This window comes from Xiphophorus hellerii, chromosome 20 (assembly GCF_003331165.1).
Source record: "Xiphophorus hellerii strain 12219 chromosome 20, Xiphophorus_hellerii-4.1, whole genome shotgun sequence".
NCBI classification, from domain to species: domain Eukaryota; kingdom Metazoa; phylum Chordata; class Actinopteri; order Cyprinodontiformes; family Poeciliidae; genus Xiphophorus; species Xiphophorus hellerii.
Window position 1 is genome coordinate 17,784,220 of NC_045691.1, and position 24,144 is coordinate 17,808,363.

The window sequence follows — 24,144 nt, forward strand, 5'->3', positions numbered from 1 at the left end:
ATGATGTTAGTCATCACGACCCACATCAAGGACTCCGTGGACGTCACTGTGGGCCCACATCAGTACACCTACAGGACGAACCGCTCCACTGATGGCGCCATCTCATTGGTGGTCAACACACCCTCACCCACACGGAGAGCAGAAATGCTTACATCCGTCTGCTCTCTGTGGATTTCTCCTCTGCCTTCAACACCGTCATCCTACTGACACGGGTGCAGAAACTGTCCTCTATTAGTCCCGGACTCCCTGACCAACACACAGACCTCAAACAAACATCATAACCCTCGACCTGCTCACCCCAGGGCGCATCACAAACATTCTGTTTTCAGTAACCATAAAATTGCGCAAATTTAAATTACGAAAATAAATTCGCTTAATGGAAACAGACCAATTTTGAAAAAAAATAATGTTTTAAAAAGTTATTGCGCTAGGGTGAGGTTGTTTTTTAAATAGTATCAAGTATTTCGCAAAAGTGTAATGGATAAACTTTTTCCGTATTGTACACGTCACGTGATCCACAGCCGGATGTTACTACTGACGAAAACCACAAAGACAACAGGCAGTAGTAGGAGGATGATAGTTTGTTTTTGTTTTTTTGCGGGCAATATGGAACTGGCTCTTCTGTAAAATCAAGTTCCCAAAATACTTAGTCACTCCCAGAGGCTTGTCGCTCTCCTATGGTCGCTAAATTATGAATATACCTCATATAGCTGTACACATTTGTTGCTGCCATGATATTTGATGCCTTATCCCATCAAAAAGCGTATTCATTTGTGATTTTAATTTAATTTCTTATTTAATGGAAACACTGCAATTGTGAAATTGTGTTTTTAAGACATTAGCAAAACATAGATGAATATTTGCAAACATTTGTAATGGAAAGTTTTTATTAGAATCAAGAATATAAAGATTTGCGCACATTTCTGCTTGTTTTCTGCTATTGTCTCCCAGAAAAGCGAAAGAAAATAAATGGATGGATGGCATTCATTTATAACATCACCTCATATTATGTCTTTTGAATTTGTTAGATTCAAATTCTCCTTCCAACCTTGACGGCAGGTAAAGCAAAACCTCGAGAAGCTCATGGTGGTAGAATAATTAAATAAAGGCTTTTCCTACTGGTACAAACACTGATGAGGAGATTGATATAACAGATAAAAGAGATGAAGCCATGTCGCTTTGATATGAAAGTAAAATAAATATAAATAAATATGTGATGCATTTTGAGACGTCAGTAGATCCTTCGGAAGGTTAAAAACAGAAAAAGATAGGAATAAAGCAATTTAAAATATGGCTTCTGATCCTGAAACCGGGAACATCTCACTGTTACATTTGTTCGGTAACTACACATCGTGGAAGTAAGCAGCAAGTGAAAGTTGTTCTGTTTACATAGGTTGATTACCAGTGAAACAAGGCAATTATTTTTATTCCTGCCTGCACAGACTGCAGCAGCCCACAACAGCAGAGTAATATCAGACATCCCCACTTCTTTAATCCAGAGATGACGCATGTGGTTCAAATCATGCTCCGATGGCGCTCTCTTGCGGTAGGAATGAGAATGGACTCGTTCATTTTAAGAGTTTAAAACGTCTCCAGAAAAGTGACATAATTCAAAACACGACTCAAAGTGCCATAGAGAAAAACACATTTGTGAACAGAAATGATTTACAATATGAACAGATTTGGTGGTTAATAAACTATTAACCCTTGATTTTAGTCATGCCTTAAATATGTTTAACAATCAATATCTCCTTTATTCTAGCTTTGCATTGGCTGTTCAGACTATTTAAAAAGACCAAACATGCTTCAGGATGTTTGTCCCACTAAAACAGAGGTAGACAGAGTTGAGAAATGTTGCCCCAGTCATATGGATGTGTATTTTTATTTATTAAGAGTATGTATTTGTCAGCATTTGTATCAAAAAGGTAAATAAATCCAAATTGACAAGTCATTTTTAACCAACAGGTATTTTAATTGAAGGACCAGTACACATAACAAAATATCAACTATGTAAAACCTAATATGCAAACCTTGACTTGAGTTCACTACAGTTTCAAATAAATGCAATAATTCTGCTTCTTCAACAAGGATAACCAACCATTAACAGATGCAGGGAAGTAGCAAATCAAAAACACAATCAAAAGGGGGAAATTATTCACTTTTTTCCCCCAAATCTTTTCTTGCTTTTGCACAGTGAAAATGACAAACTACTGACACATCAAACTACACAGTACATTCTTGGACATGAACCAAATGCTTAGATTAAATCTGGAATGCAGGGAGGGACGACAACTGTGTCAAATTCATCAAAACGTGGCGCGCTGGTGACAGCGATGAGGCGTTACACCTGTACGCACCCACTCCGTGTGTTTGAAGACAAGTCATAACAAAAGAAAAGGAGGGACACTAAAAGGCGTGTTAAAATAATAAAAAAAAAAACGACAAAACAAAAAAACGTATCGCACGTCGATGCTGGAGTCCATCATATGAAATGGCGGAGCCTGTAAAAACGTTCATCTGCAGCTCCCTTTAAACCTGTCACGACTCTCTATCTTCTTTCAGTAGACCTGGAGCGGCTGTGGGGTGAAGATGGGAAATATTAATGGATATGGAGTCACAACATGAACAAAAATAAACCAAAAAAATCCCAAACTTCTCATTCAAGCAGCTAACAAATGTACAGTACTTTGCAAAAATATATTTAGAGCCTTTAGCCCTTTCCGCTGTGTTTACAGTCTCTCTATTAGTTTTGTGTATCTGCAGACTGAAATGTCAGCCCATTCTTTGCAAACCAACACAACCTCAGTGGTATTAGAGGCTGCTTTTCTCTCAGGGTTGCCCTGCATTTAGCTCCATCCATGTTCTCATTAACTCTAACCAGTTTTCCAGTCCCTGATAAAGAAAAGCCTCCACACACTGTAATGCTGGCAGCACCATATGTCACCGTGGGAATCATGAGATCAGAGTTGTGTGATATTAATTTTCCCAACAGCAATTTTCCTGCAGCATAAAATGCTCAGTTTTGGTTTCATGGGATCAGAGCAGGTTCTTCCATGTTTTTTGTGTGTTAAAGAATGAGAGACACTTTCTTTTACTTTCACAATTATGCACAATTTTGTGTTGTTTCATCACAAAAAACACACCGAGTTTGTGGTTGTAACCTGATAACATTTTTATCGTTATAGTACCACAAAATATTGCGGTATATTCCACCCCTACTGGTCTATAAGGCAAAGTATTAATACCTTCTAGAACGAGAGAAGGACCTGGAAGGCTTATGGTTCCTGTCCCGGGAGAGGGACCTCTCTCTCCTCCTGTCTCTTGACAAAGACCTAGAAAACAAAATAAGAAAAAGATTCAATTGCAAGTTTCATGTTCCTGGTGACCCTGGTAGCTCACTAGGTGTCATTTCATTTAAAAATGGAAATAAATGTAAAAGGTACAATTTATTGTTTGTGGTTAAGTTGGCAGTGTGGAATAATGGGCGTTCCTGGGCTTCCATGCAAATACAACCTGACAAAATTCAGCCCACAAAGAATGCTTTAAAAAAAAACATTCAACTTTCAGTCCAGAGTACTTAAAATATCCCATTAGGATTCACAAATGAGTTTAAAAAAGGAAAATATAGAAGCTGACAAACCTGCTTCGGCTGCGGCTGAAGCTTCGCCTGCGAGGGGATCTGCGCAAGAGAAATACAAGTGTTTAAAAAAGAAGACAAATTGACCGATTAACCTGCAGAACTGTAAATTATTATGATCCTACTATCCTGGGTTACCTCAGCACAGCCCTTTGTCTATTTCAGTTACTTAAAGGGAAACGATTTACAGTCACTGGCAACAAACCAAGCACATAAAGTTGGCAGACACTTAAGAATCCCCTCTCAACTATACTACAGTACAATTCGGTTAAATGTGAATTTTAGTCCAGTTCGTAAGGTGTGCTTTTAAAAAAGTTGATAAAATTGGACAATTATTCTTTCTGTGACGGGGCCCATGTGGGGGAAACTAAAACATTAAGGGGCTGCCATCTGTATGAAACTGGTCCACTGCACTTAAAGTGGCACCATGACAAATTGAGGCCATTTCTGTCAGAAACAACCTGCTAAAATCCCAATGACCCAAGAGATTTGAAAGTCATTGGAGAATCTGAAGTGTGTTTTAATTGTGTGATTCTAAAAACATATATGCATATCAAAGCTCTGAAAACATGAAACAAGTTCCAGAGATTTGATATTGTACCACACCCATTTGAAAACCCCCCCAAAAGAAACAACTACAAAAGTTGTGGACAACAAAATAAAGCTATGAATGAGAAAAATAAAGAATAACCTCTTCAACCAGCTGTGTCTTCACTGTTAAAACTGTAATCTGCAGTGTACTGAATGAAGCAGGAAAACTTACTAGTATTTTTGGATTTCAACAAGCTAGAAATGACGAAAGGGAGGCAGACTGTCGGCCGGGTGGGTAGAATTGGCTGAATGAGACTGGCCAGATGCTGCAAGGTGATAAGTTGGCAGGCAGATGGGGGCTGCTTGTGGCTTTAATCCTGCTTTAATTGGTAAGCTGCAGGCTGCTGCTGGTGGAGTGTAGACTTTTGGAAACATAATACGCTGATTGGTCGGGAATGTGAGGTAGGCCGCTGCCGTTTGGTTAAAGGCTGAAGGAGGAGGAGGTTGAGAACGGCATGCTGAGGAACCAATGGGCTGGTGCAACCTGACGACTGGCCATGCCCGGGTCATGTGACAGCACCAGCCAAGCTGATCGGGGCACGATGGTCAGCAGTCACATGATGCTGAAAGAGGACTAGTTGACTGACTCAGAGGGTGGTGAGAAGAGGCATGGTGGTGGCTCTGCAACGGGTTTCATTCTTATTAATATAGATGAAAAGTAAAAAACATCCTCAAACAAGAAGGAAAAACACATTTGCCACTTTCACCCCCCCCAAATCTGTAAAACAGGTTAAACTATTCTTTTTAAATAAGAGCCTAAACCGGTTCCAAATACCTATTTTGCCACTGTAAAGAAGCTAGTAGTAGGAGTGTACACAACAAAAGGAGCATTGATGCTTAAAGCAAAACTCAATGCTGTGCGTGCCATTCTAATGAGGAATTTTGTAGTAGACAGGAGAGTTGGAAGGTCCTATTACTATTGCTATTAATCTGTTTTTGATATAATTTTTGATCAAATTTTAAACAACAAGCTTTAGAAAGTGCAACAGTCACCAATGTAAGCTCAGCAGAAAAAAAGCTCTACAGAAGCCTAGAATGGAAAACCACTCTATCAGGAAAAATACTGTCAATAGGAGAAACGAAAGAGTAACTCACAGAGAAAAATGTAAACACATAATATTGAAAACAATATCAATATGTAGGTCACCTTCGCCTAGCCGGTGGGCTGCGCCGTCGGTAATCGTCTCGATCTCGAATGCGCCTGCCCCACGAGGGAGGTGCACCGCGGGTGCGACTGCGCTTCTCACCGTTGGACAGTTCCACTCGCACCCGGCAACCACAAAGTGTCCTACAAACCAATTAGCCGTGAGCAATGGCAAGTAGTCCAACCTGCTTCCATGCTATTGTAATTATAGCTTAAGATATGCACACCGTGACCCACCTTCCATCTAACTCGCGCACGGCATCAGTCGCATCTCTGGGATCTTCAAACTCAACAAAGGCAAAACCCGGGGGATTCCTGGCCACCCAGACACTACGCAGGGGCCCGTAGTAGCCAAAGGCCCTCTCTAGCTCAGTCTTGTTTCCATTGTTTCCCAGATTTCCGACATAAACCTTACAGTCGAGGGGACAGTCCCGATGCATGGCTGGATCTAAAATGAAGAAAAACAGATTATAAAAGCAGCAGTAAGAAAAATCAGCTGAGCTGAACTGTCTAATCACAAAAAAACCCTATGGTATATCACATAATTTTAATAAATCTGAATTATATTGGTTTAACTTCAGATGAAAACATAAAAAAATCTGAACAGGATTCTTCAACGCTAAACTAAAAATGATTTAATGTTTATTTTTGCGATGTGTGAAAGTTTGCTTCAATGTTTTTAGGTGCAGAAACTCATTAAAACCAAACTTAAACTGTGTGATATTTAAAAACCTCAACCAAAGCTCCACGTTTCAACAAACTACGCTCCAGATTCCACAAAAGCAGCAAAACAGTGTCTAAAGTATTACACTGAAAGCCAATATCAACAACACGTTTTGTTTCTTTATATTCTGTTTTACGAACACGCTTAAAATTAAAGTATTTCATCGACAAAAGAGGCCCAACACCATTAATTTGCATGCTCTACTCTCGAGAGCATGACCCAGTTTTCTACCTCAATTACAGTTCATGCTAACCAATAACGTAGTTAGATCCTACAAGAACTAGCCTTAGATTAAATTTCATTAAATTACTTCTTAATTAAAACCCAGATCAATATATTGCATTTTTAAAAAGTCAAAACTCGATGTAGATTACACGACGAATGTGTTCAAAAGAATCGCTAAAATGGCTGTCGCTTTTCCGAGGCCTACTCGTAGTAGCGGCGCTAACAGCCACAGAAACCGAACAATAAAAACACACAAAGCTGAGGCGGTACGACAACGCCAACCAAAATAACATTTTAGATGCGACTCCGCATGATTTACAAGAACATGTTCTGCATAAACTGTACCGTGTCTAATGCAGCTTGCAGATTAAGGCTTCAGCGTCTCTACCGCAGACGTGCTCTTCTCGGAAGTCGACGGAAAATGGCGTGACGGAAAGGACGTTTGTGTGTAACTTAGGCGCCACGAAGCTGTTTCCGGTAGGGCGGGCCTTCCGTGTCATACTTTTCAATCAAAATTCTTTCTTACAAGTTAGCTAATGCGATAATACTTATGTATTTGCGTACGAGTATTAAAAATACAATCCTGAGTATACAATTAAGGTTTGTTTTCGAAATTTCAGATATTTCGGAAATGCAATACCACGTTTGGCCACAAAGTTAGGACGACTGTAGATGTGGCGCTGTTTCAACATTTTTGTTAGAAATCTAGTCAGCAATCTGCAGCTCTGAGGCACATCTGGCTCTTTGCACCTTGGACCTTGGAAAATTACTCTTAAAACTTTGGTTAAATATGAAAAAGAACCAACTAATGTTTTTAAATACTGATATAAAACAAATACAGGTTTTAGCAGTTTGTCCGTTTTTTGTGGAGTACTTGCATTGAATATCCACAACATAAAGACAATCTATTTTATATCAGTTATTCTTGTCATTAAATTGAAAACTATGTGACTAAAACATATTCAGCTCAATTGCAAAAGTTTTAAGTTTTTCTTTTTAAAAATTAAAAATATAATAAAAAATTATGGTTCTTTAAAAATAACACATTTATATGTGTTATTTTTTTAACACATGGGAATGTGTTAAAACACATTCAATAAATTAGAATATTATTGAAAAGCCAACTTATTCCAGTGAAACACATTATATAGATTACGGTAATTGCACACAGATGGATGTTTAAACATCTTTATTTCTGTTAGTTGTTATGATTTCCCGCTTAATGAAAACATAACATTTAAAATTAGAATATTACATCAGGCCAATATAAAAACAATTTTTAAAAACAAAAATGTCTTCAAAAGTTTTTGTTGTTTTTTTAACATAAGTGGTTATGGTACCTATTTTCAAAAGGTACTTTTAATCTGACAAAAAAGGACTCATCTGGGTGTATTCTAAAAGGTCCAGTAACCTTTCAGGGTCTGAACAAGTTTTATTCAACTGGTTTGAGGACAAAAATTTCAGTTGCAAAGGTTGCAGACCATAGGAATAGACTCTAGCTCAAAATCGGTCCATGATAAGAAGGTGTTGAAACAATTACAAGTATTATGGTAAAAACCGCAGTGGAATTGTTTTTAGGTTTGCTTTTAATTGTTTAGTTATGACTCCCACAGACCTTCTGAAAAGACATCAGGGTGTCATTAACTTCAAAGTAATGACAATTGACTGATAATGTGGTGGTTTTCATCTGTTTTCCTATATTGCTTTTTTAATGAACAATCCATGGTAAAATTACTTGCCAAAACACTCATTTTCAAAGTTGCTTTTTAAGGCTCAAATGTTGTTCTTTATAATTATTCTTTTAGATTTAAATAGTCTCCAAGGTTTTCCAAGGTTTTGTTTTGCTTTTTTCAATAAAAGCAAAACAAACAAACAAAAACAAATCCTTTATTTTTAAATGGCAAATTGACTCACTATTAGTGACCCTAACAATGCGGCCCAGAACTGTCTGTGGAGATAATGTCCATAATACAAATATTGCAGACATCTTCTTCACCATTATTGCATCTAAATTATTTACGCTATATGCTCAGACGAAGCCATCACTTTGATAATGTTTTCTTTTTACCACATCAGGCTTCAGACTTATAACTCACATGTTGCTAGATTTCACCTTTCATAGAAAAAAAAAGACAGAGGTACTTCTGTACAGAATTTCTATCTATCTATCTATCTATCTATCTATCTATCTATCTATCTATCTATCTATCTATCTATCTATCTATCTATCTATCTATCTATCTATCTATCTATCTATCTATCTATCTATCTATCTATCTATCTATCTATCTATCTATCTATCTATGATCTAGGGGTCTCAAACTCCAGTCCTCGAGGGCCGCAGTCCTGCAACTTTTAGATGTGCCTCTGCTGCTCCACACCTGAATAGAATAATTAAGTCATTAAGGCTCTGGAGAACTGACCTACACAAGGAGGAGGTAATTAAGCCATTTCATTCCAGTGGTTTGTACCTGTGGCACATCTAAAAACTGTAGGTCTGCGGCTCTCGAGGACTGGAGTTTGAGACCCTGATCTAGTGTAACAGCATGGTATGCAAATGACTACAAACGGATACTTCAAATGAATTTTTTTGAGTACGGAATTTTGAGACAGTTCATCAGTCAGAACACGAGAACAACGCAGATTGCATGTAGAGAGTGGCATGTTACTCTCTATGTTTATTCTAAATGAATTTAATGTTACGGGCAGCATGAAAATATTTCTGGTAGAAAATCTGTTCAACTAAAAACAAAACACAACACGTAAATAAAACGCAGACATTGTATAAATCTGTTTTCCCAGCTACTGTGAAGGCGTCCTCACGCACGACACGCCCCGGCAGTCTGTTAGTAACTGCCCACAAAGTTTCTCAGCCAGGTGACGGTTGAGTCAGAAGGGAAACAGCTCGGACGCTGCCTACACAACCAAACTGGATACATAAAGATACTTTTCATCTCCAAGCCAAAGTCAGTCACAGATTATTTGCTATTAATATAGATTACTGAGGTTTTTTTTTTTCTAACGTCGTAAACCATAAAAGCCTCCATTCCGCCCTCTTTTGAACAGTGAGCAGCTAGTAGTAGCAGCAAAAACCTAGGACATTTAACGTTAGCTCACCTCGTTACTTCGGCGGTCGTTGTATTTCTGTCCAGGTAAGCTTTCACTGCTGCCAACATGTCCGAGACAGCCGGGGATGCGAAACCTGAGGTGAAGCAGGCGAGCAAAGAAGTGAAGGAGAGCGAAAATGTCGCGGAAAAATATTCAGCCATGACCGTGAGCAAGAACAGCGAAATTAACATGGGAGAGCTGTCGTCGGTGTTCAGCGCCGTGCCCACCCACAAACCAGTTAAAAAGGTAAGGCTTCTTAAGCTACATTAACGGGCAGCTTAACGGCATCCGTGGAGGACGTTTAGATGGCAACTCTGTGCTCACGCTGTCTGCTGTTACGTAAATGTTTGTGGCTGCATCTAGTCTGATTCTCGTCACGTTTTATGCAGACGGACTTTCTAATAGTTGAAGGGTTAACAACTGTTAGTAACGTGCTGCAGAGCTATATTTATTCCGCTCTTCTTCACGTTATGTGCTGTAAAAGTATTCATGCTTTTTCAACTTCTTCTTATTTTGTATCTTTAAACCGCAAACTTCATGTTTTTGATTAAATTTGGCATATACAGAGCTGCTCATCGTTGTGATGTGGCTTGTGAAAGACCAGCTTTGAACATCAAAATTCTTAAGTTTTAGATGAATCTCCCACAAATTTAAAATGTTTCGTGAAGCATGATTAACTCATGCAACCCATAATCTAAGCCATTCAACATTTAGCTCTGTCTGTATGTCTAGGAATGCAATCCTGAGGAAATATAAACCTCCACTGCAGTCTCCAACACTATCTGCTGAAGAAAAGCATTCCCACACCACTCTACTGCCACCACAATGTTTTACCATGGGTACCATATGCTCAGGGTGTTAGTTTTTCAGATCACTGAGCCCATTGCTAACTGTCTCAACTCACCAGGCCACTTTTTTCACATGTTATTTGTGTCCCCTGTATGGCTTTCGGCAAACTTCAATCATGCCTTGTCATGTTTTTTTATTTCTTACCACTCTTTCATATAGTCCAGATTTGCTGAATTGACAACTAAAGGTCGTCCTATCAAGAGATTTTTCCATCTAAGCTGTGGTATTTCTGCAGCTCCTCCAGAGACGCACTGGGCCCTTTTGCCTCCTCTACTTATTAATGTTCTCCTTGCACAATCTGTTCGTTTAGGTGGAGGGTCTTGGAATCCTTTCCGTTGGTCATTTTCAGAAGATGGATTAATCTGTGCTTCTAAGATGTCCAAACCTTGAAATAATTGCATTTATTAATTAGGTTACATCTGAATTGGTTGTTGTGGATCTTAAAAAATATTTGAGTAAAAGGGGACTAGAAACAAATGCAAGTCACACTTTTCAGATTTTTATTTGTAAAAAAAAAAAACATGTATAATTGTCCTTCCACTTCATATCATTGTATCTGAATTCATTTGCAAGGCTCTGTACATATAATTTGTTTAAAATGTACAAATTGTAAGTAACACGTTTCCTGCTAAGATCTTGAAGTTATTGGCTATACCTCACTAGATATACTTCCTGGTTTTTGTTTTTAAACAAACTGCTACAATTAATATATTTATAGGTCACTGAAACAACAGGGCTATTTGTTCTTTTGTAAACTTCCCAAAAGTCAGATGTTACCTAACATTTTGAAGGAACAGGGAGGAGTTTGACTTTCCTGTGGCTTCATTAAAGTCAGACGGAAGTGGAAAAAAATACTAGCAGCAGATTTTTGAAAATATGCCAACTTCAGGCTGGTATACTCCAAGGGAAAAGAAGTTTAGTTAAATCAAAGGGCCAACGCCCTCAGCCCAGGAGTTCTAAGTTTCTGGTTTGTTTTAATTTCACTGTTTCACATCCTCTTTTTCTTTTAAGTAGGCTTGTTACTCTGTAGCAATAACTAAATTTGCTTTAGTAGTCGTTTGTATAGCCAAAGAGTAAGATATTTTTTGAAGTGGAAGTATTTTTGTTCCCTGAAAACAGATTAACAAATAATAAAATGTATTTGAGGTCACAGTTTACTGGATAGTTTTGATTATGCTTTTGTAGGAGAAAAACGTACAATTTCCTGGAACAAATGACAATGCTGTTAACTGTCATGAGATACAGTTTATCCCATTTTTTAAGATGGTGATTTTTGTCTTATGCACTTATGTGTTTGGTGACGTATTTGACAACACAAAGAGCAGTGCAGGGGAAAATATGTTTATCTCAGTTAAGATGTGTGACTGAATTACATTGCTTCATCTTCTAGACCTATTTTCATACCATCTTGTCACTTTGGCCTGTTTTGCTTTAAACTTTGATTACAGTCACTGAAAGCTCAAACATTCAGAATTTGACTATTATCTTAAGATAAGCATACATTGCAGAAATACAAATATTATTATGTATGTACTGTTCCTTGCAAAAATATTTGTACCAATTGACATTTCCACAAATTCCTATGGATTATTTTTGGGATTTTTCTGATGGACAAATGCAAGGTATTACATAATTGTGAAGTGGGAGGTAAATTATTTTTGATGCATTTCTTAAAACAAAGATATAAAAAGTATGGCATGAATTTGGTGTGATCTGACTACATGTTTACCGTGTGGACTACATGGTTCAACAATCTTTCCACTCTTCCATTCTGAAATTGTGGAATGTACAACTGATAATTTTCCTGTGGAGCTCTGCAGCTCCTCTGCCATTTCCTGGGGTTTCTGAACTGCTTCTCTAATTTTAATAGATTTGTGTTTTCCACTTTTTATTTGTGGGTGAGTGATTGAACCGTGCTCCATGTGATGTTTGAAGCGTGGGAATATTTTAATGACCTAACTACTTTAAACTTTATGCCTGACCTCCCTGCTGCCTTCTTTGATCCTCTCAGTCGTTCACTAATGTTCTCTAACAAACCTCTGAGGCCTTCAGAGAGCGTCTGGATTTAAACTGAGATTAAATTACATCCAGGTAAACTCTGTTTGCAAATTAAATAACTCCGAAAGCAATTGATTGCACTAGATTTTATTTTGGGGATACAGGAGTTAAAGGGACTGAATACAAAATGTAATACATGCCAATAATTTAGATTAAAAAAAAAAATCCTTCCATTTAAACATTATGTGCTGCTTTGTGTTGGTCTACAATAAATAAAATTATGTGCACTGAAGTCTGTGGTCATAACCTTAGTTACACAATGAATAATTTTGTTATGCACAACAAGATTTCTATAAAGATCTATAAGTGTTTAGCTGATTTCTATCAACAATGGAAACATGTAGCCCAAGAGGTAATGGGATCAGCTTATTAAAATGATCCATAACACAAATGGTTGCATGAAGTCAAAAACATGACACCTTTTTACATACATACATACAGGCATGCATGCATACATACAGAGTAATCAAAAATGTGCTGCTGTGATAAAACAAAATAAGCTGACATGGCAAAAGAGACTGCTCTATTTATAAGCACAATGTTTACTAATTTATGCAACACACATACATTTTTCATAGCAATGCAGTTGAGTGGGGTTGTTCACTAGCAGTATATGTTGGATTGGGACATCCAAAACCAAATTTCCAAAGGCGGCTTAAGCATCTATTTTTGGCAACAGAAAAGAGAAGCTTACTGGCTATAAAAGAATTATAATGGGACAAGAAAAATAAACCCATCTGACTTCATTCAGTTTTAGTAAAACTACAATACCACCGCACAAAATATTTAAAACAATGCCACTGCATTTTCTTCTGTCTAATAAAATCCTTTTGCTTTTGTGTTTGTTTGTTTTTTTGTGCTGACTTTATATTTGTTTCATATCATATCAGTTTAAACCAAATAATAGTTATTTTGTTTGTTTTATAGCAAATTCAGTTTGTTGAGGAAAAACAGGAGTTCAGCAGGTTTCCCACCAAAGCAGGCCGCCGTTCCCTGTCCCGCTCCATCTCGCAGTCCTCCACTGACAGCTACAGCTCTGGTAAGAGTTCACATTATGCACATTGCGCTACATACGCAACATCAAGATATCATAAGTATTGTCATTTATATATTTTTTCATTTCAGCTGCGTCCTACACTGATAGCTCAGATGACGAGACTTCGCCTCGGGACAAAACACAAGTCAACTCGAAGGGCAGCAGTGACTTCTGCGTGAAAAACATCAAGCAGGCTGAATTCGGGAGACGTGAAATCGAGATAGCAGAACAAGGTACAGCATGACAAAGACACAGTGAACTGAGCAGCTCACTTGTAGCTGATTCATCAAAAACGCAGACGGAAAATCTGTCTTGATGTGCTTTTTTTGAAACCAGACCGTGCTAGTTTCTATGAACTTCTTGGTTAAAGTTTTTCTGATGATAAAAAAAAAACCTGACCACTTATTACACCATTTAACAACAGATTTGAAAATAAGAATGACCTGGTCAATTAATGTCATGAGAAACAGGCTAAAACTAGTTGATTACCAACCATTTTCTTAAAAAACTTCAGTTTTTTGTTGTATCAAGAATGCCGATTGTCTTTCAATGACTAGACTGGCAAAATTTTTCATAATATGCTAACTAAAAATACAACTTAAATTTTAACATTATTTTGTGTCGGCTGTATTAAACACTGACTGACGAGTGACCAGCGACGCCCTCCTCTGGATGGTGACCAAACTACAACACTAAACAAAGTTTTTAGCAGACAATATTAGTTAATCGATTGGAACTAATTTTACTCTAGTAAACCATTAATCGACAATTATTATTGTTACCCATAGATTAAACAGTTATTATGGAAAAGTGTGGTTTTATTTAACTATAAACTCACTAGTTTATAGTTTATAGTATAAGATGTTTGTTGCGTTTTAACAAAACTGCTGACCAATTAGCAACACACTCAGGCACCTAGACTCTGACGTTCAAACAGAGTAACAGAATGGGCACAAAATCCAATTTATGTAACTAAGAATGGTTATTGGTTCCAAACAGGCTGTACTGAATAACAAAGTCTCTATTCAAGCTGCAACATTTAGAGAGGAGAAGAATTTGTTATAAAGACCAAAAGCATGGACCATAAGGACTAATGTCATCAGTTCAGGCTATTAGTAGTAGAGTAATGGTTTAGATCAGTGTTTCCCAAACCTGGACCTCAAAGCACACTGCCCTGCATGTTTTAGGTATTTTCTTGCTTCAGTCCAGCTGATTTCAATTGATGACAGATTAACAGGCATTTGTTGAACTGCAATCAGTTGAATCAGGCACATTAAAGCAGAGGAACCTCTAAAACATGTAGGACAGTGTGCCTTGAGGACCAGGGTTGGGAAACACTGGTTTAGATATTTTCTTGGCACGCTGGGCCTCTTATTATTATCTGGGTATAGTTTAAACAACACCACCTTACCCGAATTTTGCTTTTGACCATTTCCATCCATTAAGGACCAAAATGCCCTCAAGAATTCAGATAGTTCTGAAGACAAAAGGGTTTCCGACCAGGTTCTGTTACACACTTTAACAGAGTGCAGAGAGAAATAACCGTCTCTCTGAGGGATATTGTGAAAACTACGAGTTTTTCAGCATCATCTGTGCTTCTGTTTCTCCCACTCACTATTTGTTATGTTGTTCAGATATGTCGGCGCTGATCTCACTCAGGAAGAGAGCACAGAGTGAGAAACCTTTAGCCGGTGCCAAAATCGTGGGCTGCACTCACATAACTGCTCAGACTGCAGTAAGACTTTTTTTTTTTTTCTCATATCAAACTTTAGTGGCTTAACAGAGGCTTGGATGCACACTATAATGTTTTAAATGAAACATTTTACATATCACATTCCTGTTTGTGTGGTTCTCATCAGGTGCTGATTGAGACTCTGGTTGCTCTTGGAGCTCAGTGCCGTTGGACTGCTTGTAACATTTATTCAACACAGAATGAAGTTGCTGCTGCCCTGGCAGAGAGAGGTAAGCAGCAGAGATGATAAACAATTCTCTTATCGTGCCAGCTAACATATAATCCTATAAATATTAATCATTAACTTGACAGTTTGATCCTTTTTATATTTTACTTCCACTTGACTACAGCCATGATGTTCATAACATATGTTACGTGGCCTCTATTAGCGCCTTTTGAGCAAAGCGTTGCTTTGTAATGGGAACATCTCATGTCGTTTAAAACCAAGGTTACTGTTTGGAAATGGCAAACTCTTGAACATTGAGCCCTGCAGAGATGATTGGACCACATAAGTATTCCCACTTAGAGAGAGACTGGCTCTGCTTGAGCCTTTTTATCCTTGGTTGCTATGTAACTGTCTTAATGTTGTGCACTAAATGCCCAGAGAAAACATTCAGAGTTCTGGTAAAGTAGGAGAGTTCAGTACTCTCCGGGGCTTCTGTACTTCTAGGTGCTTGACTTAGTAATTTATTGGTGTGCGTCATCTTCTTCAAGATGGGCTGTTTCTTAAACTCTGTGGAAAATAATCTGCAAATGTCAACTGCTGTTTTACTGGCGTTAACATCATGTCCTGATATAGGAGCTATACATAAACTCAGACAGTTTGGACTGAAAAATTACACATTTTTATCGTCCATTTTGACATACAGTGGAAATATGTAAACTAAAAAATGCAATTTCTGAAATTGTCTGAGCTTTCAAGACAAATCTTAAAACTCATCTTTTGAATGTAACCTATATGAACTGTATTTATAATTATTCAGTGTATTTCCTGAATAATAAATAATAATAATTTTTATTTATGTTTATTTAGTAAATATAAATAAAAATTTAAAGAATTTTATTTTTTAAAAATAAAATTGTAAAATTTTTATTTTAGTAATTCATTGATAATTAAATTATTTTTATGGTTTTGTTCTTTTATCATTTCAGACTTGAACTTAAAACAGCTCTATAAATAAAGTAGAAAATGAAATCTAACCATTGGGTTTGTTGGTTCTGGGGGTTAAAGAGATTGAAAGAGATTTTCTGTGGAAAATGCTTTATATTATTTCCGTCTCTGATGTTTTAGGTGTGGCAGCGTTTGCCTGGAAAGGAGAATCTGAGGATGACTTCTGGTGGTGTATTGACCGTTGTGCCAACACTGAGGGCTGGCAGCCCAATATGGTGGGTGAAAAATGTCTTTATCCCTTCATGAAGTGACAGTTTGATAATAATATATACATGACCAATAGAAACAGTTGCCTAAAAAACAGTCAGAAGAGCTTCTTGTGTTTTGTTAATTACAGTTTGAAAACTTTTAAATCTCTGTTAGATCCTTGATGATGGTGGAGACCTGACACACTGGGTGTATAAGAAATATCCAAATGTCTTCAAGAAGATCAGAGGCATTGTAGAGGAGAGTGTTACTGGAGTTCACAGGTGATTTACTTTAAATTAGATGTGAATCTTATGAACATGTTTAGATTTTTGCTAACCTGTTTCATGTGTTTTGTCTTTTTTTAATCCAGGTTGTACCAGCTTTCTAAAGCGGGGAAGCTGTGTGTTCCAGCCATGAACGTAAACGACTCTGTGACTAAGCAGAAGTTTGACAACCTGTACTGCTGCAGGGAGTCTATCTTAGATGGGTGAGTAAAATGGGTTAGATATTATTATTTTAAAGGTTTTTTTTGTTGCACCAGTGGCCGAAGGGATTATATTATGCAAATTACAAATTGAATATTCTGTGCACATTACATTAACAACATGCTGCTGTATTTCTTATGGTATAGTGCACTGTGTTTTTACATGGTCAGCATATCTTTGAACTGGATCAGTGCTTTGTACACCTCTAGTCACTGTCCCTGCTGGTTAATTATCTGCAAGTTAAACAGCTGTCTCATAGTAGTGTTTTCCTTTGTGCATGAATTAGGCGGTAAAGATCAACCTCATCAGATGCAACATAAATTGTTTTTATTCAAAATTGAAAATTAGCCAATAAAAAATCCTTGATTTGTTTGAGCTGTGATAAACAATACGGTTCAGATTGCGTCAAGTAATATTTCCGACTACTCGGACACGCAGTCTTCCGGGTAGTTTTTCTTCTTTGCCAATAAATATGCAAATTTTACGTCTCCAATCTGTTTAGTTTGAAGCGAACCACAGATGTCATGTTCGGAGGAAAGCAGGTGGTGGTTTGTGGGTACGGCGAGGTGAGAGACAATTTGCAATATCAAGAGACAATCTAATCTTAATAATGTAAAACAAATGTTGGGAAAACTGAGTTTCATAGTTTAAATACAGCAGTTTGTAATATTTATGATTTAAAGTAACAGCTTTTTTGCCTGATGCGGTTTTGTTTCAGGTTGGCAAAGGTTGCTCTGCAGCTCTGAAGGCTTTGGGAGCCGTCGTCTATGTTACAGAGATTGATCCCATCTGTGCCCTGCAAGCCTGGTGAGGAGAAGATGAATTTAAATGATCGCTGTGCCAAATGTGGATACACAGGCCAGACTGCATTGTTAATAACAAGCATTTAAAGATGCTAAAAATAGCTAGAAAAATGCACTGGTGAGACCTTCACTTAATTTATTTGTCCGCTTATTAACAGAACCGGTGGAGTTAATGCAAGATGGTTGGTTTCCTCACACAAAACATGACTGCTAATCTTATATTTTCAAAGGATTGAGGAGTTTTGATGTATGTTTGGGATCGCTGACCTGTCTGAAAACCAAATGCTGTCGATTACTTTTGTCCAAGTTGTCCCTTGGAAAATGTTATTATATTCCAGATCCAGGACTTCTCAAGAGGCTCAGTTATTGCAAGTTGCAGGAACATCACCATCTGATGTTTTGTTCACTTTTTAGCAAGCTCACTGTGGCATTTTTAAACTACAGGTGAAAGAAAGTGTATATAATGCTGGAAACAACACTAAACAAGTTTAAAAAATCCAAACCTTTAGATTTTTATAATGGCCTCAACCTTATTGAAGCCCTAATAAAAATATGTGGCTAATTCTTAAAAGCCATGTCATTATCCAGAAATCAGCCAATTTAAATTAACTTCATTGACACCTAAAAATTGTGTGATTTATGCAATAAATTCAACCTTGGACACCTTATTATACTAGTTACTCTCAACATAGTTGGACAGCATTGTTCAGTTTATTCTCACACAACACAGCAGCACACTAGGGAGCTCTGCTCTGCACTTAAATTGATTTGCATGTCAGTGGATATGTGATACCGCCCTGATGTGACCAACTAATCTCCGTTTTCACCAGCATGGATGGATTCAGGGTCGTCAAGCTGAATGAGGTCATTCGCCTGGTCGATGTTATCATCACATGCACTGGTAACCCAACTTTAAAGTCATACTGATGTTCTCCTAAGAATGCACAGATACAGGATTATATTTCTGTGCTTTTTAATCTACTATGGAGACTTTTCAGCTAATGGCTCTTTGCACTGCTGACCTTTGATTGTATGCTGTTATGTGGATGACGGATTAAAATGGCCTTTCTGCAGGGAATAAAAACGTGGTGACAAGGGAACAGCTGGATCGAATGAAAAATGGCTGCATTGTGTGCAACATGGGACACTCAAACACTGAGATTGATGTGGTAAACTATTGCTTTAAAACCTATGTAACTCATAAAGTTATTTGAAGGATTGTGTTAAAGATGAGAGTGTGACTCCTGTTTTTGATACTTTTAGGCGAGTCTACGGACTCCTGAGCTAACGTGGGAACGAGTCCGCTCTCAGGTGGATCATGTGATCTGGCCTGATGGCAAAAGGGTTATCCTGCTGGCTGAGGTAATGGGCTTCATCTTTGATTATTGGAATTACATCTTATAACTACAGATTTAATAAATAAAACTAAGTCTTAGGACTGTAGTATCCTTATCAATGACATGCTTGTCTTTTTGTGAGATATATCTGGGGATGTTGACTTGACCAGATAAAATAGCTTATATCTAAGCAGGATGTTTGATAAAACATGTCTTGTCCTGTCCTTTTTCTTATGGATAAAGTTGTAGTTGGTGATATCGATGATATTCAAACTCCTTTCATCCTGCTAATAACATGGTGTCATGTTTCACAGGGGCGCCTATTGAACCTGAGCTGCTCCACCGTTCCCACCTTTGTTCTTTCCATCACAGCCACCACTCAGGTAAAATGGTTGTAAAAGCCAAACTTTATGTTTGATGGATTTATGTTTCTGCTTTATAATAGCTGGAAGAGCACACAGGATTTGCAGCAGGCTTTTTCCATTTTCTGCAATTATGGCTCGTAATCTCTTGATCCGCCCTGGAAATGACGGAGTAACCGGGGCACTAAATTATGGCTATTTTTATAGCCTTGACTCCTTTTTCCTGCCTCTTGCTTTTATTAAATTCAAGATTTGTAGCTTTTTTTTCATTTTTGATATGATCGTGTGAGTAATAGTTGTTTCTGTTTCAGGCATTGGCCCTTATAGAGTTGTATAATGCCCCAGAGGGACGTTACAAACAAGATGTGTACTTGCTTCCCAAAAAAATGGGTAAGGATTCAAAGTGGGACAGTATTGTTTTTACATTTTAGAAGCTTGCAAGAACTACACAATAGCAGCAGAAGTAGAGTGAATTTATTGTTTTTCTACATCTATTTACCAAACGTATAAGTTTTGTTATTTTGGTTAGATTGATAGCTTCATGTAAAGTAACTCAACGTAAGGCACATTTTCCAGGAACCAGGGCAGTGTTGTAGGTCACTGCCCTGACCTACAACACTGATGCAGGTTATTAACCACCTGCATCTACATTACATTTACCAGAGTAAAAACTAAGTACCAGGGTGGAAATTTACCAGAGAAGTTTGTAATAGGGAGGTTGTGCTTCATTTTCCAGGAACGTTTTAATTTGTTAGATGGAGTTTTGTTGACGTAAAGTTCTACGCATTTTGAATTTGTTTTTTTTCCCCCCCAACTTAATTCAAGCATATATTAATTTTCTACAGTAAAGTAAACTCTATTACAGTTAAAGTTATTAACGAGTGTATAGGCATCTGTGGATAGAGTGAGTAAAGCCTCTATTCAGTGTAATATGTTAGGCTGTTAAGCTTTTGACAGTGTGTTGCTCTTTGAGTTTTGAGTTTAAGTGCCTTTGGGACATGTTTTCCAGGTTTTATTTATTTATTTTTACTGGATAAAACATTATTTGTTAAGGTTTATTGGATAGAGAGGTTGAATGTTACTACTTTTCTCAACTTTGAAGCGATTAATTTCAGTTTTACAGTGTAAATGCTGTGAAATTATCACAAGTTTATAGCTGAAACACAAGGCTTGTTGCTGTCTCTCTAGTTACTCCAAAAAAAAAAAAAAAAAACAGAACAGAGCAGCCTGTGTCAGTGAAATCCTTCTGACAAAATCATTGGTTATTTTGTCGTTACTGCATTTACAAGCAAGGAAGAGAGGCCTGTGAGCGCAGGTTTGATCTTCGCAGAGAGGAAGCTTGTAGCACAAGGAGAAAATATTTGTGCAAGAAGCAGAAAATCTGAGAACGACAACAAAAATTTGAAGAAGTGAGAATATTTGAAAGGGAGCAGAAGTTTATAGTGCACAATTATAAGTTTTGAAAGTAGAGATTAAATTCCTGTTTTCAAATCGAGAATGTAAACTTTTGACTTTTTGCAGTAAAAGTCACCCATAGAAATCATGTCAGACATTTAGTCTTTTGAATTCTGTCTCCCTAAGCCGTTTCGTTTTTTTCTTTTTCAGATGAGTATGTTGCCAGTTTGCATCTGGCCACTTTTGATGCCCATCTAACAGAACTCACTGATGAGCAGGCAAAGTATCTGGGTTTGAATAAAAATGGCCCCTTTAAGCCAAACTACTACAGGTACTTATGTACTTTGCACATTTAAAATGATAAAACACTCGCACGTTAAAACATTTCCTTAAAGCTTTTCCTCTAATAACTATATATCTTAATACATTCAATGTTCTGAAAATTATTCAGTAGCAAATGTTTCTTCTTGATGCTTATCCGATCCTGTCCTGTCCATCCTATCGTCCTTGACAATGACACCACTTTACACCCAGTTGACTCATAAAAATCAGTAGAATATACTTTTTTTATACTAAATGGATTATTGTAGAATTGTATTTAATATGCGTGTTAAAATATAAACCAATATTAATATTTTATAGGACCTCCTGAAACTTTTAAAAAATATATATTTGTGTTTTTTCCCCACAGGTATTAGGCTGCCACCACCACAGTCCGGACCAGCCCTACGTGGATCTGTAGATTTCTGATATTAGCCGTTCTCCTGGCAACACATAGATTTATCTATCTTGTATTTTATACTTTTCATGGGAGGCACAAGTTATATTTAGACTCATCTGACGTGCTGCTTCCTATAAACGATGCACGTGGCACTTAGCTGGCTATAAAAGGTTAATGTAATAATTGCAGCACTTGGATATCTGATAGATGTATTGGATGTGTTTCCTTACTTGCTGGTTCCTGCCTGAGAGCTACTGAGAGCTTTTCCAGTAAAATGTGCCAAATAACAGAGGACAGAGGGCTAGTGTTGTGAAAGATAAAGAACTAAAAACGAGATAAACCTGTTTAGAGAGCCAATTTATTATTACTTTTTTAAGATGTATATGATTACTGTATGAGATTTAATTCTGAAAATATGCATGCTCGGAATGCACCAATTAATAGCTCCTTCAGCTTATTGAACCGTAAACACTTAGCTGGGTGTTTGATTCTTTCAGTTACTTTTGTGCATAAAACTGTGTGAAAACTTTCTGGGATGTACGCTGCCATTAAAATGATGAGTGGGGAATATTTTTTGCTCAAAGTGGACCAAATGTGAGTTAAAGTCCTGTTGCTGGTCTTGTGTTTTTAAGGTAGCCAAAAAAGCTTCATTTGCGTATATTTAGTGTGGTTTGCTTGCAGATGAGCCATAGCAACTTAAAAATAAAACTTTGTTTCTAATATTTCTACCACCTCGTTGCCAAATATAGCTCAGTGCTGCTTTAATGTTTTTTCTTTTCACATAAAAACATTTATTCACAAGAGACATTCCATGAGAGGGAGAAAGAAGTGCCCTAATCTTTAGTAATATAATGGTTCCTGCTTACCACAATTAATAGTTAGGGTTATCATTTCTGGAATAAAACGTTTGTTTCAGTTATGTATTCTTCACCTAAGGTCATTTGCATAATATGTAAATATTTTTCTTACAAGATCTATTTTCTCTGATTTTCAGTATCATGTTTAGTCACAATATTTTTTTTTTTTAAATGCCCTTTTTATAATGGTACTAAATAAATAGTTTGAATACTGTGTTAGGTTCAACTGTCCTGATGTTTAGTGATGTATATTCCACTAATTCTGCAGCAGATAGAGCAGTCTTTAAAAAGTTTGATTTTTCTTTAGATCTGTTTAGGTCTTATTTTACGCAGCAGATGGCTCTGTGGTTTTGATAAATTGTTTTGTACAGGAAGACATTTTTTAAAAAAATGCTTTGCAAAAAAAACCAACTTATTTACAGCCAGTTGTAAACAAATCTTGCTTTCCACTCTGTATCATCTTACAAAATCCTCATGACATTTGCCTCTTTCTAACAATAAGCCATAACTTGCTTGTTAATTTTTTTTAAATTTTTGGTAAAGCTGCAGAGTTTGGTGGTTGTTGTCCTGTCGAAACTCATTAACACATTTCAGTTGCCTGCATTATAAACTGCCGTACTTTGTGATGACCGTATTATTGACTATATTACTGTCCTTTTATGTTTGGTATACTTTTAAAGTCATGGTAAACATGTTTACACTGCGGTTTCACCCTTTAGAAATATTCTTCTGCAATAAGATATAATTATTGTTATTAATGTTTTCAGCTGATGTAACCTTTTAATTAGCCGATTTGAGTCCGTTTTACCTACTGTTTGTTGAGGAATAACTGAGAGCTTCTGTGAAGTGCTTACTTGTTTGCACTGACAGCTTTAATGGAATCAGATTCAGGGACACTCAAAGGAATTAGAGAAATGAGTGCTGTAACCATGGTGACTATTGGTTGACAGTGCCTTGTAACTCATTTAGTCATTTGTATTTAAAACAGAGTTAGTTTCCTCCAGAGTATGACAGCTATGCACCAAAACCCTCATCCTTTCATCCGTCTGAAGGAATTTAAATTTTCTGCATTAGCAGCCCAGTGTAATTGTTTGATCTTTCTCATAAATGTAAATTATTTTACACACTCTTAACATGTTGAATGTTTTGAAATGGTTGATTTTCCCATTTTATTTATTGTAAGAGCAGATAGTTTTATTCTCATTGAAGCACCTGAAAACGTATCTGTAATCAATTTATCTGCTTTGACTAATTATAATCACATTAACAGTGTTTTATGATTGACACAAATGAATGTGAATCCCAGCTACTGTCATGTCGAGTCCCACTGTGATTTAAAAGGAGAATGTTACATTTGAATTAAAGATCCCTAACCATGTAATGTCCTGCATTTAACACAAGCTGTAGTTTAGTTTGAATGATTTCATAAATCTGCATTCTGTTAAGCATCTGTCCTGAATAAACGGTTCACTCTTGAAAATTGCCTTACTTCGATTATTCCTCCACATACTGTCTGTATAGCCGTTTATGCAAGTGTCAAAGTGACCCTCTTGTCACTTTTACTAGTCGTAACTACAAAACTGTATGCAGTATTGGTGTGTAATTACTTGGCAAAAACTTATTTGTAGTGTATTTTGAAGTATTTCAACATTCTTTTTGAGAAAGCGAGCGATGCTGACGTCAGAAGCAAACTCCCGCAGACCCCGTTCCATCTCGCGAG

General features: G+C 37.1%; 2 protein-coding genes across 3 annotated transcripts; one reads left to right on the plus strand and one right to left on the minus strand.

The window, feature by feature from the left end:
* Positions 1 to 1,948: 1,948 nt before the first annotated feature.
* Positions 1,949 to 9,595, minus strand: srsf3b (serine and arginine rich splicing factor 3b). 2 transcript variants are annotated; one of them, XM_032548334.1, is made up of 6 exons: positions 9,439 to 9,595; positions 5,610 to 5,820; positions 5,376 to 5,516; positions 3,641 to 3,679; positions 3,246 to 3,332; positions 1,949 to 2,576 (listed from the first exon to the last, which is right to left on the minus strand). In XM_032548334.1, the coding sequence occupies exons 2-6, from the start codon at positions 5,810 to 5,812 to the stop codon at positions 2,549 to 2,551; spliced, it is 498 nt and encodes a 165-aa protein (XP_032404225.1). In that variant the 5' UTR covers positions 5,813 to 5,820; positions 9,439 to 9,595; the 3' UTR covers positions 1,949 to 2,548. The 2 variants fall into 2 exon arrangements, with proteins under 2 accessions (XP_032404225.1, XP_032404224.1); XM_032548333.1 differs by lacking the exon at positions 9,439 to 9,595 and adding an exon at positions 6,667 to 6,790.
* On the plus strand, positions 9,460 to 23,904 carry LOC116709699 (S-adenosylhomocysteine hydrolase-like protein 1). The gene is made up of 17 exons (XM_032548332.1): positions 9,460 to 9,675; positions 13,264 to 13,375; positions 13,462 to 13,605; positions 15,007 to 15,107; positions 15,232 to 15,334; positions 16,396 to 16,490; positions 16,639 to 16,745; positions 16,835 to 16,951; positions 17,452 to 17,515; positions 17,668 to 17,756; positions 18,583 to 18,653; positions 18,827 to 18,921; positions 19,016 to 19,114; positions 19,404 to 19,472; positions 19,763 to 19,841; positions 21,057 to 21,177; positions 21,538 to 23,904. The coding sequence occupies exons 1-17, from the start codon at positions 9,496 to 9,498 to the stop codon at positions 21,542 to 21,544; spliced, it is 1,653 nt and encodes a 550-aa protein (XP_032404223.1). The 5' UTR covers positions 9,460 to 9,495; the 3' UTR covers positions 21,545 to 23,904.
* Positions 23,905 to 24,144: the final 240 nt, after the last annotated feature.

What these genes read in the sequence shown, in the direction of transcription:
- srsf3b (XM_032548334.1), bottom strand. Translation starts at nt 5,812, where the DNA reads ATGCATCGGGACTGTCCCCTCGACTGTAAGGTTTATGTCGGAAATCTG. An exon ending in AGCCCACCGGCTAGGCGAAG is followed by an intron (nt 3,680 to 5,375) that starts GTGACCTACATA and finishes TCTCTTGCGCAG; the next exon opens with ATCCCCTCGCAGGCGAAGCT. An exon ending in TCCTTCTCTCGTTCTAGAAG is followed by an intron (nt 2,577 to 3,245) that starts GTATTAATACTT and finishes TTCACCCCACAG; the next exon opens with CCGCTCCAGGTCTACTGAAA.
- LOC116709699 (XM_032548332.1), top strand. Translation starts at nt 9,496, where the DNA reads ATGTCCGAGACAGCCGGGGATGCGAAACCTGAGGTGAAGCAGGCGAGC. An exon ending in CCCACAAACCAGTTAAAAAG is followed by an intron (nt 9,676 to 13,263) that starts GTAAGGCTTCTT and finishes TTTGTTTTATAG; the next exon opens with CAAATTCAGTTTGTTGAGGA. An exon ending in GGGTTATCCTGCTGGCTGAG is followed by an intron (nt 19,115 to 19,403) that starts GTAATGGGCTTC and finishes CATGTTTCACAG; the next exon opens with GGGCGCCTATTGAACCTGAG.